This window comes from Macrotis lagotis, chromosome 1 (genome assembly GCF_037893015.1).
Source record: "Macrotis lagotis isolate mMagLag1 chromosome 1, bilby.v1.9.chrom.fasta, whole genome shotgun sequence".
Classification (NCBI taxonomy): Eukaryota; Metazoa; Chordata; class Mammalia; order Peramelemorphia; family Peramelidae; genus Macrotis; species Macrotis lagotis.
In genome coordinates, this window is record NC_133658.1 from 64,367,281 (window position 1) to 64,382,167 (window position 14,887).

Below are 14,887 nucleotides of genomic sequence, written 5' to 3' on the forward strand. Positions count from 1 at the left end.
GCTGTTCAAAGATTAACATAAACTCCATTTATCACTTCCTGGGAGGAAGATCTCCTAGCATCCTGCCTATTGTCCTTCTAAATTTTCAATTAACCAAGGGGAGATACCTTGGAGTCTTAATTTCTTACTAGCTTTGACAAAGGAAGCCTGAGTCTCCTCTAAAGGAAAGTAATCTTTTATCACAGTAGAGTTTTGAGAAATTATTCTTTCCTAAGAGGTAAAAGTGAGGAGCTGAGGATGACAACTAGGTTATTATGTTTTATTTTGTGAGGTAATGGGGTTAAAGGATTTGCCCAAGTTAATACAGCTGATCTCTTATACTTGGTGTTTCTTCCTTAAGGTTATGATTTCTCTCTCATCACACTCAATTTGGATAAATGTATACCATGGAAACAATGTAAAGACTGACAAATTACCTTCTGTGGGGGGTGGGGGGAGGTAAGTAAGATTAGGGGGAAAATTGTAAAACTCAAAATAAAAATCATTAATAAAAAAGTTAATACAGCTGGTACTATCAAATGTCTCAATTCAGGGCTGGTGCTCTCTCCTCTGTGCCACCTAGTTAACCCCTGGTCCCCCCCTTTTTAAATTTTTTATTTTTTTAGGGTTTTTGCAAGGCAAATGGGGTTAAGTGGCTTGCCCAAGGCCACACAGCTAGGTCATTATTAAATGTCTGAGGCCAGATTTGAACCCAGGGACTCCTGACTCCAGGGCTGGTGCTCTATCCATTGCACACCTAGCCGCCCCCTGGTCCCCCTTTTTAAAAAATTTTTATTTTTATTTAAGGCTGTGGGGTTAAGTGACTTGCCCAAGGTCACACAACTAAGGAAGTATTAAATGTCTGAGAGCTCAGGTCCTCCTGGTTGCAGGACTGGTGCGCCAACCACTGTGCCACCTAGCCGCCCCCTCCTCCTTCCTCTTGATAGCAATAGGAAATTATTGATGAGTTCAGGTTTACGTATCTATGCTGTTGGGGGTAGCTGGGAGACACTCAGTTTCAGATGTCAGTTGGAGATTTGAGCCTTTTAGAAATCAGACCCAGCCCCCCATGGCACGTGCTTTCTGTCCTCACTTTGCCCTGCCAACATCTGTCGGTCTCCAGGCTGTCACCTGCCTCTTGCAGGATCCGTGCCCCGCGTGCCAGTCCAGCCCGTGGCAGTGGCCGCTCAGGAGTGGTGTGCAGGCTGTGCCCTCGTGCCCTCTCCTGGCGCAGCCGGAGCCCGGGCCGATGCAAGCCCGTCCCGGCCGGGCGGGGCTCACTCGCCCCCGGCGCCTCGGAGCCCCGACTTCCTCCTTGGGGGGGGGGGGGGGGGGGGCTCCTCCCCACGTGCCCCAGGCCTGAAGGCTGCAGCGGAAGTCCCGCCTCCGGCCGGAAGTCGCGTTCCCAACCCGGCGGGAAATGGCAGATTGGACTCGACCCAGGTACGTGACGCGGGGATTCGGGGACGGAGAGGCCCAGGGTGGGCCCAGGATCAGCGGGGAGGACGGAGGAGGGTCCCCCCTCCGCCTTCGACCGCGACCCCCTCGGAGTGGGTGCGTGCGCGCGCGCGTGTGGCCTCGGAGGGCTCGAGGCCGGGCCGAGACTCGCCTCCCCACCCCCTGCCCGCGCCCAGGCCTACGAGACGGGGCGAGGGGGCCCGAGCAGCGCCCCTCCTGCCCACTCAGGGCCCGAGCAGCGCCCCTCCTGCCCACTCAGGGCCCGAGCAGCGCCCCTCCTGCCCACTCAGGGCCCGAACAGCGCCCTCCTGCCCACTCAGGGCCCGAGCAGCGCCCCTCCTGCCCACTCAGGGCCCGAGCAGCACGCCTCCCCACCCCCACACTGGGGCAGGCGAGGCAGTTAGGAAAGGGCAGACCTGGGGACGGGGACCTGCCTTCGCCCAAGCCCTCCCCAGGGTTCAGTGCCCGCACTCTGGCCTGGGCTTTGAATCCCAACACCTGGGGGAGCGCCCCGCCCTCTCCTTCCCCTCCCCCTCCCCATGGAGGGGGCAGGGCTCTGGGCGGGGCCGGTGCCCAGGGAGCATTTTTTTAAAGCCTGGTGACCCTTTGGAAGCTTCAGAGGCTGGTTGTGCAACCCTGGGCAAATCTGATCCCCCCTCTCATCTTCTGCTCCCTCATTCGCACACTAGGGATGATGAAAATAGCACCCGCCTCCCCGGGTGGCGCTGAGAATGCGATAAGATGATATTTGAGAAGCCTTTGTGAACCATAAAGGACTTTATAAATGCTAGCAAGGAGGAGATGGGAGTGGGACACTTGTGATATTGTGCCTTCTTTCAAAAACTGGAACCAGCTGTGAAAAATTTATCTAAGGGCACATCCTTTATATAATAATATATAATATATGTGATAATATATAATAAGGGCACATCCCTTATATAATAATACATAATATATAGTAAGGGCATATCCCTTATATAATAAATTATATATAATATATAATAAGGGCATATCCCTTATATAATAAACTTAGTTTTCCATAAAATACAAGAGAGTCATGGATCCTTGAGGACAGCTTAGGGATTAAGAGGAAGCTAACCTGACAATTGTAGAATATTAGAACTTTCCTGGCATCTTGTCCGAGGGAGTAAATATATAGTGTTGTAAGATGAATCAAATGCTTTTTTTTTTTTCAGAAAAGCCCTTGGAGACAGGTAGTGCAGATTTTATGATCACTGTTTTGCAGAGGAAGAAACTTAAGTCTGAAGAAGTGAAATGATTTGTCCAGATCTCCTCCTCTGGACCCAGGAGTGTTTTCACACTGGACTGAGAAGGTCACTAAGGCAGACCTGTGAGTGACAGGCCTGGACTAGACTAGTGAACTTTTGACTCCCAGCTTAGGGATTTTTCTACCATGCTCCAGTTTCTGGAAGCTCTTTTATTAAGATCACTGTTTTGTCATGGGATTGTTTTTAAAACCTTCAGAGGAGTTAGTAAATTTGTCTTTAGGATTCTTCTACACATTCTGGGGACTTTGGCAGTCTGGCACCTTTCTCAAAAAAATTTTTTTTTAATTATTGGAACACAGTGCTAAATTTTAGCTAAATTTTCAGTTAGTGAAAATAAAGGTGAAATTCATTTCCCATCCAAATTTACAACCTCCTAAATCTTTTTGAGGACTCAGAGTAAAAGCATTCCTTCACAGAATTTTTTGGCTAAGAATTTTTGATCTCATCAGTGTAGATATTCTTTGCAGAGTCAGATCTCAATCTATCTATGCCTTTTCAAATTATGATTCTCGTTCATGACCTTCTGTAAATTTCCCCTAAAGAAAATATACAACTCAGTTCAGGGCTTCTGGAATTGTTTGGGTTTTTTTGCAAGGCAGTAGGGTTAAGTGACTTGCCCAAGGTTCCACAACTAGGTAATAATTAAAAGTCTGAAGCTAGATTTGAACTTAGGTCCTCCTGACTCCAGGATGGGTGTTCTTTCCACTGTGCCACCTAGCTGCCCCAATTTTTTTTAAAAAAATATTTCATGTTTTTTTCATTTATTATATTTTATTCCTTCTACATGATTTATTCACCATCTTCTCTTGCTCTTGCTGGTAACTTTTTGATATTGGTCTTCATTTACTTAATACCAATTATGTCTTTCCATTACCCTTTGAGTCATAATTTTTTTGAATATTGTAGTATTCTTTGATAAATAGCTTCATTGTAGGGAAAATGTGTTTTTAAAAATAAAGTTTTGTGTCAGGTGGTAGTTTGTGATTTTTAAAAGCACCCTGAAATTTCTTAACTAAAATCCATCCTACCCACCTCTTCCTGGTCAAGTTTGAGTGCAGCTCATCTTTTTTCAGTACCTGTGATAATACATAGACTGACTATTCAACGACTTGTTGGGCTGTGAGCAACAGTCATTTTTCATGAATTTATTGTTACCCGTATAGTTTGTTAATCTGGTATCTTTTTTTTTTAAGTTTTTGCAAGGCAGTGGTGTTAAGTGGCTTGCCCAGGGCCACACAGCTAGGTGACTATTAAGTGGCTGAGGCCAGAGGTGAACTCAGGTACTCCTGACTCCAGGGCCTGTGCTCTGGCCACTGTGCCACCTAACCACCCCAATCTGATATCTTTATAATGATTTCAATATCAACAAGCCCCTATAGTATTTTAAGATTGATGTAATTATTGCAATATTAAATATTATCCATAAGCAGGAGCATCTGGAGGACTTCACCATCTCTAGTGAATCTTTCTTCTATTTGGATTCTATAAAGGAAGAGGGAGTACTGAAGGAACATCAAAAAAAGACCAGACCAAGTGAAAGGATGTGATTAAATTTATAATACCCACCTTGGGAAGACTATGGAATAAGTACTATCCAAATAGTCTGGTAAATAAATCAGGTAGTATGCTTTTGAAACCACTTTGGTGACCTATCTCCACATATCAGAATGGAAATCTTGTGTCCTTGCTTAAAATCTCTCTTCTCTCCAATTCAGCTTTCTTACAACTGAAAAGACTGATTTTTCTAAAGCCCAGTTCTGACCATGTACTTACCCTATTCAATAAATTTCAAAAATGCCTCAGTATTTTTAGGGTCAAATTCAACCTTCTCTGTTTAGTATTTAAAGCCATGTGGCTTTGGATTACCTTCCCACCTTAATTTATATAAAACCCTGTTCACAAACTCTCCAGTCCAGGCAAAAGAGCCTCACATAGAACATACCATCTCCTGTGTCTGTAACCAGGTCACCTCCCTGCCTAGAATTTTACTTTGTAAAATTCCTATATCCTTCTTTTCCTTCAAAGATCATCTCAAATACTACCTCCTATTTGGAACTTTTCCTGATCTCCCCAGCTCCTAGTGCCTTATTCTCCACAAATTACCTTCTATTTATTTTATATATAATTATATATGTACATCTTGTCTCCCACTATATAATGTAATCTCAAGTATAGCAATATTTTTACTGTATTTGCAATAATGTGAAGCACTATGGATTTGAACTGATAAAATGTCTGTCTTATAGGTAGAACTTAAGAAAATAAAAAATGGAAAAGGATGAGATAAAGAAGACCCAAGGTGGGAAACACACAGATGATGTATCAGAGTTCATGTTTTTGATTAATGTGTTTTTTGTTTAGTATTATTAGCTCTCTCTAATTATTCAATCTGCAAACATTTATTAAGCAATTGCAATGGAAAGAATGCTGGATTTGGAATTAAGGTACCTGATTTTAAATAACCTTGTTTGCCTCTTTTTATAACCTCTCTGGACCTACATTTCCTTAAATGTAAAGTAAGAGTTGGATTAGATAATCCCTAAGCAACCATGTGTTTTATATTCTTCTCTTTTCTGCTTTTGAGCTAATTGCTTATTATCTCTCATGGATTCAGTTATCTGTATGCAGATGATTCTCAGATCTCTATATCCAACCCTGGCTTCACTTCTAACCTCAGATCTCACATCTAAACTGTTTATCAGACATTTCAAACTTTATGTCCAATAGATATCTTAAACTCAATATATCTCCCCCCCCCATCCTTTCACATCTTCTTAGCACCCCTGTGATTATGGAGAATTGTGTAACTTTCCTACCATCCTCTCAGGTACCCAACCTTATAACCTTGATATCATTCTCAACTCTTTGCTCTCACTGAACCCATAGATCCAATGTTTCCAAATCTTGGTAGACTTTTAAGACATTCTTCATATATGTCTCCTTTACTCGACTCACACAACCATCCTAATTAATTGCCTACACCATTGCAATAACTAGATTGGTCTCCTTGCCTCAGGTCCCATCCTACTTCAATCCATTTTCCATGTATTCACATATTGATTTTCTTAAAGTGTAGGACAGATTATAACCATATCACTGACTCTACCCATCCCTTTAGAGTCTCTCTCTTACATACGTGTGCGCGCACACACACACACACAGGCTCACTCAACAAATTCAAGTGACCCCTGTTACTTCCTGGATTAAATAGATAATGCCCTACTTTACTCTTTTTTTCATGAACTTTATGATCTATCTACAAAGTTCTTTGTGCTATTCCTGTTGAAGGACATATTAGCTCTCATCTCTGTGCCTTTTGTGTTGCTTGTCCCCCATGTTCTCCCTCTTCTCATCCTACTTTCTCTGGCTTCCTTCAAGTCTCATCCCACCTTCTGCCCCAGAGGCCTTCCCTGCCTTCTCTTTTTACTCAGTATAGATTTCATATGTCCCTAGTTATTTTCATGTTGTCTCCTCCATTAAAATGTGAGGGTTAGTGTTTTTTTGTCCTTGTATCTTCAGCACTGACTACTGCCACTTCATGAGATAAAGCACTGACTTTGGAGTCAAAGTATCTGAGTGTAAATTCTAATTGCTCTATAAGTGTTCTTGGCCAAGTGATTTAATGTTTCATTATAATAGCTAACACAGCACCACCACATTTGTCATTCACTTTCTCCTGTGCGCTTTACAACAACTCAGTAAAATGAGTATTCCAGGCACAATTGTCCTCACTTTAACAGATGAATAGAAAGACTTAGAGATGTTTTACTCCATGGTGTCAGAGAATGTGTCTGAGGCAGGAGTCAAATACATGTCTCCTTAACTTCAAATCCCTCCCTGTCCATTGAGTCCAACATGGTATCGCTCCTCTTTATGGTCTCAGAGATCGAAGAGGCCTCAGATCAGATAATCTAACTCTACCTGACCAAGAACTTCTTCTTCAGTACTCCTAATTTAAACTGCTTGGTCTTTTGTAAAAAGAGGGTCTATAAAATCCATTCTAACTATAAGCTTTAATATCTAAGAAATGAAACTCCTAATTGATATTAGTAGAAGTTTACCTTTTTGCAGTTTCTTTCATTTTCTTCAAGAATACTATACATTTCTGTTTGCATAGTGAACTGCTTTTAGGAATGAATATTTGTTAGATAGCTCCATTGTTTGCTTTAGCTCTGAGGAACAGACAGCTTTGTATAAAAACAATAAGTACACTAAAATTAGATGATTAATACACCAATAAAAGGTTCTAATTTATGATGTAAGTGAATAACACCATTTCCTAAATTTATGCCTGAATTAGCTACAGATAGAAGCAATGATAACCTACCCCCATAGACAATTTGTTAGTCTTTTAGGATTCAAAAAATCACTTTATCCAAAGAATTTATGGTAGACAGTGTGGTGGTAATTAAAATTCAGAGAGGTTATTGAGCTACAAACTCAGTTACCAATGTTGATATTTTTAATTTTCAGTGAGATTATTATTGTTGTTGTTATTAAAGTACAAGCTTAGTTTATTACTTTTTTCTTACTTTCACATTCCTACTATTTGAAACTCCCCCCCAAAATTATAAAAGTGACTGTTTCATCTCTTTTCAAGGAGTGCCTCACTCAGCTGTTTGCAGCCTTTCAGAAACAGGAAACCAAATGTGTTTTTCTGGTTGGGTGAAATCACTTTAGAAAGGTGATGGACTAATACTAGCTGGTGGACTAATGACTCCAAGTAGAATATGAACCCAGGAAGGTCCCCTTTTCAAAAATATCTTTCCAAGATATCCTAATGATAAAAGAAACTTAGCAAATTCACTTTAGAGGATTAAGTCTTAGACACTTTAACTTGACAGCTAATGATACTGTTTTTTACTGATGGAAGAAAGTATTAATTGTAACTGAGAGAAGAGGGATGAATCATTCTGAAGTTGACACATTTTTCATGAAAAGTAAATTGGGTGGAATATCACAGAGTCGGACTTTAGATATCTAGTGAGCAGTGTGTGGCCATTAGATACTTGAGGTTTGGTTGGAACAGACCAACAGAAAATAAGAAAGTGATTAAAGAAGTAATATTGAGAAAGAAAACTTCTCCTAGTTTGCAGTCTTACTTATAGAAAGCTAGGAAACAATTTTTACAATAAGCATCTCTGATAAAGGCTTCGTTTTTCAAATATATAGATAATTGAATCAAATTTTTAAGAATAGAAGTCATAACAGCTCCAAGGTACCACTTCACACCTATCAGATTGATTAATATAACAGAAGAGGGAAAATGATAAATGTTGGAGAGGCTGTGGGAAAATTGGGATAGTAATGCTGTGTTGGTGGGATTGTGAACTGATTCAAACACTCGAGAGAGCAATTTGGAACTATTACCAGAGGGTAATGAAAATACATATCTTTGATCCAGCAATATATCTCTAGGTTTTTATTCCAAAGATATCATAACAAAAGAAGAAGGACCCACATGTACAAAAATGTTTGTAGTAGCTCTTTTTGTAGTGATAGAGAATTGGAGGTTGCCCATCATTTAGGGAATGAGTGTAACAAATCATGGAATATGAATCTAATGGAATATTATTTTGCTATAAGAAATGATGAGCAGGAAGATTTCAGAAAAACTTGGAAAAATATGAACAAAGTGAAATGAGTAGTACCAGGAGAACATTGTACAACAACACTGTGTGATGATCAGCTAAGATAGACTTAGCTCTTCTCAGCAATACAACAATCCAAGACAGTTCCAAAAAACTCGTGATGGAAAATGCTATCCACATCCAAAGAACTAATGGAATCTGAATACATATTGAAATATACTATTTGCACTTTTTTCCTTTTTTGCAAACTGTTTCTTCTTTCACAACATGACTGATGGAAATAATTTTTAAATGATTGTGCACATATAACTTGTATCAAATTGCTTAGCATCTTAGGGAGGGATGAGGGAGAAAACTTGGAACTCAAAAAATGTTTTAATGTTATTTTTTTTATCTTTTTGTAAGTTTTAAAGTTTCACATTTTTCTACCTCCCCTTCTCATGAAGGTGAGTAATCTGATAGAAGTTATACATGTATAATCATATTTAATATATTTTCATAGCAGTGAAAAACATTTGCTTTTTAAATAAAAAATAAGAATGTGCTATTTTTATTGTAACACAACCTGCTTTTTTGATTCCAGTACATCTGTATTTAGTTTGATAGAGGTTATGGCAATGTAAAGAATACTTTCAAGATGCTCATCTGAAATTTTTGGAACTCAAAATTTTGTAAAATAGAATGATAAAAATTGTCTTTACATGTAATTGGAAAAAATAAATTAGTTAAAAATATTGATGCATAATCCATAGTCATATGAAAAATTGCTCTAAATCATTACTTATTAGAGAAATGCAAATTAAAGGTTCTCTGAGGTACCACCTCACACCTCTCAGACTGACCAATATGACCAGAAGGATAATGATCAATGTTGGAAGGGCTGTGGGAAATCTGGGATACTATTGTATTGCTGGTGGAGCTGTGAACTCATCCAACCTTTCTGGAGAACGATTTGGACCTATGCCCAAAGGGCAACAAAAATGAGCATACCCTTTGATCCAGCAGTAGCACTACTGGGTGAATACCCTGAAGAGATTCGATGGAAAAGGGTAAAAACATCACTTGTACAAAAATATTCACAGCAGCCCTGTTTGTGGTAGCAAAGAATTGGAAATCAAGTAAATGTCCTTCAATTGGGGAATGGTTGAACAAATTGTGGTATATGTATGTCATGGAACATTATTGTTCTATTAGAAACCAGGAGGGATGGGATTTCAGGGAAGCCTGGAGGGATTTGTGTGAACTGATGCTGAGTGAGATGAGCAGAACCAGGAAAACATTGTACACCCTAACAGCAACATGGGGGCAATGATCAACCTTGGTGGACTTGCTCATTCCATCAATGCAACAACCAGGAACAATTTGGGGCTCTCAGCAATGGAGAATATCATCTGTATCCAGAGAAACAACTGTGGAGTTAGACCAAGGACTATTACCTTAAATTTAGGGAAAAAAACTGATATCATCTGATCTTGCTATCATTTATACTTTATGTTTCTTCCTTAAGGATATGATTTTTCTCTCTCATTCAGTTTAGATCAATGTATACCATGGAAACAGTGTAAAGACTGGCAAATTGCCTTCTGCAGGGGGTGGGGGGGAGGGAAGTAAGAGTAGGGGGAAAATGGTAAAACTCAAAATCTAATAAAAAAAACCCAAAAGTAAAAAAAAAATATTGATGCATAGCATGTCTGTACACAGAACAGTCTTGTTATTCCCCTACCCCCAATCCGAAAAAGGGGAAAAACAGGATCAATGTGTGTCATTTTGAAATTGTCATCCTAGGGAAGAGTTTCTGAGCTTTTTGTGTGTTATGGACCCTTTTGGCACACTATTTGGCAATCTAGACACCTTCACAGAATATTTTTAAATTCATGAAATAAAATGCATCGGTTTACAAAGAAAACTAAGCACAGTTACCAAAATATTTTTTAAAAATAACAAATCTACAGACATCATAGAACCCCTATTCTAGGGAATGAAGACCTAGTGATATTTTTTGTAATGTCAGATTCTCCTGTAAATTTGTTTCATTCATACCAAATCATTAAACTGATTTTTTTTTATTGAAGAGGACTAGACATCCATTAACATCTTAGCAGTATTATGACATCTTCAAAATGTCTTATTGATACCTTTTGTTTTTTACATTCTAATCATTTCACAATATACTCCTCTAAATGAACCAACCTTTATAAAAAAGAAAAGCAAAACCTGTTAACAAATAACCTTGTCTTAATAATACATATAGCATTCTGCCTGTATGATTTCTTACTTTCTTACTGGAAGAAAAAAATGTTTCATCATCTGTTCCCTGGAGCTAAGATTGATCATTGATCTCAGAGAATCTGAGAGTAGCTATCTAAAGTTTTCTGGGTATTGAGTATGTTCACTTCCTGATTCTGATTTCTTCACTCTTTATCAATACTAATGGACCCTAACATTTATCCTTCATTTTCTTTTATATTTTTGGTTTTTGCAAGGCAATAGGGTTAAGCAACTTTCCCCAAATCACACAGCTAGGTAATTATTAAGTTTCTGAGGCCGAATTTGAAATCAGGTCCTCCTGATTCCAGCACCAGTGCTCTATCCTCTCTGCTACCTAGCTACTCCTGTCCTTCATTTTCAAAGAAGACCATGATATCAGGGAGATGATGCCATGATAAGCACATGAATTAGATTTGAATGAGTTGTACTGTACTAAGTTACCAACCCCACTTTCTCTTCCAGAGCCATCTGGGCCCAGTGACCAGATATGAATCAGGATGACTGGAGATGGCCCTGAATTCGAGGCAGTCAGGGTTAAGTAACTTGCCCAAGGTCACACAACTAACAAATGTGAGGCCAGATTTGAACTTGAGAAGATGAGTCTTTCTGACTCCAGATCTGACACTGCCTAGTGTGCTACCTGACTGCCTCTAAATATAAAATATTAAGGGAAAATGTATTTGATCAATATAAAGAATTGTATAATAACAGTAAATTATGTATATAATTATGAACAGTGTATTGTGGAATTCATAAGCTCTTTTGAGCATCCAATTAAGTAACTACTACTGGGCAGGTTCATGATAGCTTCTGTGTTCCTTAAAAGAGGACTATGTTTTTATGTTTTCTATTCTGTCTTCTAAGAATTGTCATGAAAGAAAGAAAAAATAATTAGTTGAAACTTTCTGGCAAAAATAATTAGTCATAAAACATGTATTTTCTAAAAAAAATAAAAAACATGTATTTTCTTTTAGAAATGAAGACTGATCTGAATTTATTATTGGAGTGTCTTAAATACCAAATGGATAACCCATTTTCACAAAAGGAGGCTTTGGTTACTATTTATTCAGTCTGTCAACAAAACAGTAAGAAAATCTATTAATATATTATCAGATTTTCATTTAATATTTGAGCTGTTTTGGTGCAAAAATGTGTAATTCTTTATATTCAAATACTATGTTGTCACATCATTATCATTGTATAGTTTATTTTGTCCTAAGAGAATCATTAAATAAATGTAGTTTCTCTTTTGTTTACAATCCTCTAGGTGATGCAAGTATTTATTTTCGAGAAATTGGTGGTTTGATGTTTGTTAAAAACCTTGCGAAGTCAAGCATTTACAGTGTGGTAAAAGAAGCAGCCTTATTTACATTAGGAGCTATTGCAGAATGTAATGGTAAAATGTTAATCTTATTACTTTATTATTATTTAACTATTCTCTTACATGTCTCTAATGCCCGCAAAAATTAAAATTACATCTTAGTTTTTACTCTGACTTTCTATAGTGCTAGTTTAGTAAAAAAAAAACAGTCTTAAAGCTACCCAGTATAGGATTGTACATAGCATAAACATAAGCTACTTTTTAACATACAATTTTTTATTTGCAGATAATTTATTTTGAAGTTAAAGTAACGGTTTGTCACCCCAGCTTTATTTTTCCCACTTGTTCCTTTAAAAAAATTTTATTCTAAAATTAGTTACCATCTATAGAAAAATTTAAATGCACATTTTTAAAAGACAATATATATAAAAGTTCAAATTTTAGTTGTTTACAGTTTATTTTTTAAAGTGTGTATATTGTGTAAGTTAGTAACAAAAATGCCTGGTTTATTTCCATGTCTTCTCAAATCTTTTCCCTCTGTTTTCCTAAGGATTTTGTTCCTTGGTATTATTATTTACACCATTATAATCAGAATATGTTCTTAAGATACTTTCTTAATTCTGTGTAATTTTATATTTTGGTTACATTTTTCATGTTTGACATGTCCCACATTGAAATAATATACCATTATATCCAACCAATTGGGAGGAGGGGGTAAAAATAAAGAAGTGCATAACAGAACAGAAGAAAACCAACAATATCAACTTGACCAAATTTTTCCTCAAAGACTGTCTCATCCTTGTATACTGCTATCTGATCTCACTGTCTCTTCCTGGCTGGACAAGTCCCCCGGCATCTGGATCATTGTATTCCTGAGTTTGTAGTTAACATGGGGAAGATACCCTAGAGTCTTAATTTTCTAGTTACCTAGGTGATTGATATGAAGATTGAGTATTTGCTAAAGAAATCAATCTTCTGACCAGGAATATAGTTTTGAATATACTTTGACATAGGTTAGGGAGCTCCAGTTAGCAGATCTGCATCTCCTTAGCAGCATCCCTTGGGGCATACAGCCAGAAGTAACAAAAGTAGGACTCGAACCCAGAACCTTTTTGACTCCAAGGCCAGCTCTCTTTTCACTCTACCAAGCTATCTTTCTTATTGAATTATTACAGTGAGAAATGAAAATACCAGAGGACAACCACTTAATAAAATCATAGGGAAATACCAGTGTAGTTTGTCTTATTTCTTAATGTGAAGTTAAGAGGTTCATTCTTGAAAATTTCTTGCATAGAATTTATTTTTGAGTTTATGTTTGTTCCAGTTTTCAACTATATGGATTCTTTTTTAGGACAAAGGAGCCATTTTTGAGTGCATACACCTGCCTTAGAGTAGTGATCACACAGGCATATCAATTAAATCTTTACTAATCAGTTATAGTAGAAATTATGTTGTATAGCTAATCTAAACATTCTTAAAAATAAGCAAACCCGGGGTTTGCTTGTTGAATAATTAATTATTTTTATTGTAAGAATGATTACTTCTGTGAAGTAATTTTAATTTTGTATTTTTTTCAGTTCATTGTCAACAAACTTTGTGCACTTCAGAATTTTTTGAAGATATCATTTGGTTTCTATCAAAGTATGAATCTAACATAAATTTGAAAAGAATGACTATTTATGTGATGTTAGTCCTGGTTTCAAATAACAGTAAGTATCTTTTTTTTTTGCTATATAAGAAAACATTATTATCTCATTTTAAACATTAATAGCTCGGGGGCAGCTAGGTGTCACAGTGGATAGAGCACTGGCTCTGGAGTCAGGAGTACCTGAGTTCAAATCTGATCTCAGACACTTAATAATTACCTAGCTGTGTGGCCTTAAAGTGGCAAGCCACTTAACCCCATTTGCCTTGCAAAATCCTAAAAAAAAATTAATAGCTCATTTAAAAATTAAATTTAGTAATTTAATTTTTTCCTCAACCCTTTAATTATGCATAATTCCTTAGAGTTCTTTTTGTCTCACTATCCTCTGGAATCCTCCTTGAATGAATTAAGAACCCCATCATCTCAATATTCTTCTACAAGAAAGCTATTTATTTTTTTTAGGGTTTTTTTGCAAGGTAAATGGGGTTAAGTGGCTTGCCCAAGGCCACATAGCTAGGTAATTATCAAATATCTGAGACCGGATTTGAAACCAGATACTCCTGACTCCAGGGCTAGTGCCCCTCATCTCAATATTCTTAACACACACACACACACACACACACACACACACACACACACACACACACACACACACAAAGTCTGTCTATCTGTCTCTCTCTCTCTCTCTCTCTCTCTCTCTCTCTCTCTCTCTCTCTCTCCCTCTCTCCCCCCCTCCCCTCTCTCTCAACAAGTCGTTTTGTCTGCATTTCTAACTAAATAACTGTTTTAGTAGTAAATGACCAACTCTGATTTCACTCCTCAGTTGGTAGATTGTTTAGGTATTTTTATAGACAGTCTTAGAGTGTACATTTTCCTAAGGAACTTTATCAAGGTTTGAGTTTGAGGATTGCTCTATTTGATTTATGAAATTTCAGCTGATTTCTCTTAGCAGAAAGGCTTCCAGAAATTTCCAAAAAATAACACCCAAAGGAGTAAATGAGTAGATTTCGAACCCCATTGTTCAAATATGAACTTTGCTACCTGCCATTTATGTGATGTTCCTTTTTGACCTATTTTTCTCCTTTGTTAAATTAGAAGGTTGGACTAGATTATTTTTTAAATAATTCTGGCTTCAAATTTTAGAGCTTTTCCATTTTATAAATAGAAATAATACAAAATTAGTACTGGTCATTTTATGGGAAATTGAGAGGATATTGATATGAACAATGATGCTAAGTTCTAGTTTTGGAGGCGGAGCCAAGATGGCTACAAGAAAGGATCCTGTCTTAGGCGCTCTCTGATAAAACTCATAAGCTAAGGACTCTAACTAAACTTT

At 37.7% G+C, this 14,887-nt stretch overlaps 1 protein-coding gene across 9 annotated transcripts in view; it reads left to right on the forward strand.

The window, feature by feature from the left end:
• The first annotated feature begins 1,343 nt into the window (after positions 1-1,343).
• The window catches only part of TERB1 (telomere repeat binding bouquet formation protein 1), a 60,751-nt gene continuing 47,207 nt past the window's right edge, over positions 1,344-14,887 (forward strand). For 7 of the 9 annotated variants that reach the window (XM_074203043.1, XM_074203090.1, XM_074203083.1 and 4 more), the window contains exons 1-6: positions 1,344-1,422; positions 4,157-4,345; positions 4,973-5,025; positions 11,560-11,670; positions 11,853-11,981; positions 13,484-13,615. In XM_074203043.1, coding sequence (XP_074059144.1) covers positions 4,995-5,025; positions 11,560-11,670; positions 11,853-11,981; positions 13,484-13,615 — 403 coding nt within the window. In that variant the 5' untranslated portion in view covers positions 1,344-1,422; positions 4,157-4,345; positions 4,973-4,994. The remainder of the gene's footprint in view (positions 1,423-4,156; positions 4,346-4,972; positions 5,026-11,559; positions 11,671-11,852; positions 11,982-13,483; positions 13,616-14,887) is intronic. The other 2 variants (XM_074203053.1, XM_074203063.1) reach the window with 2 other exon arrangements.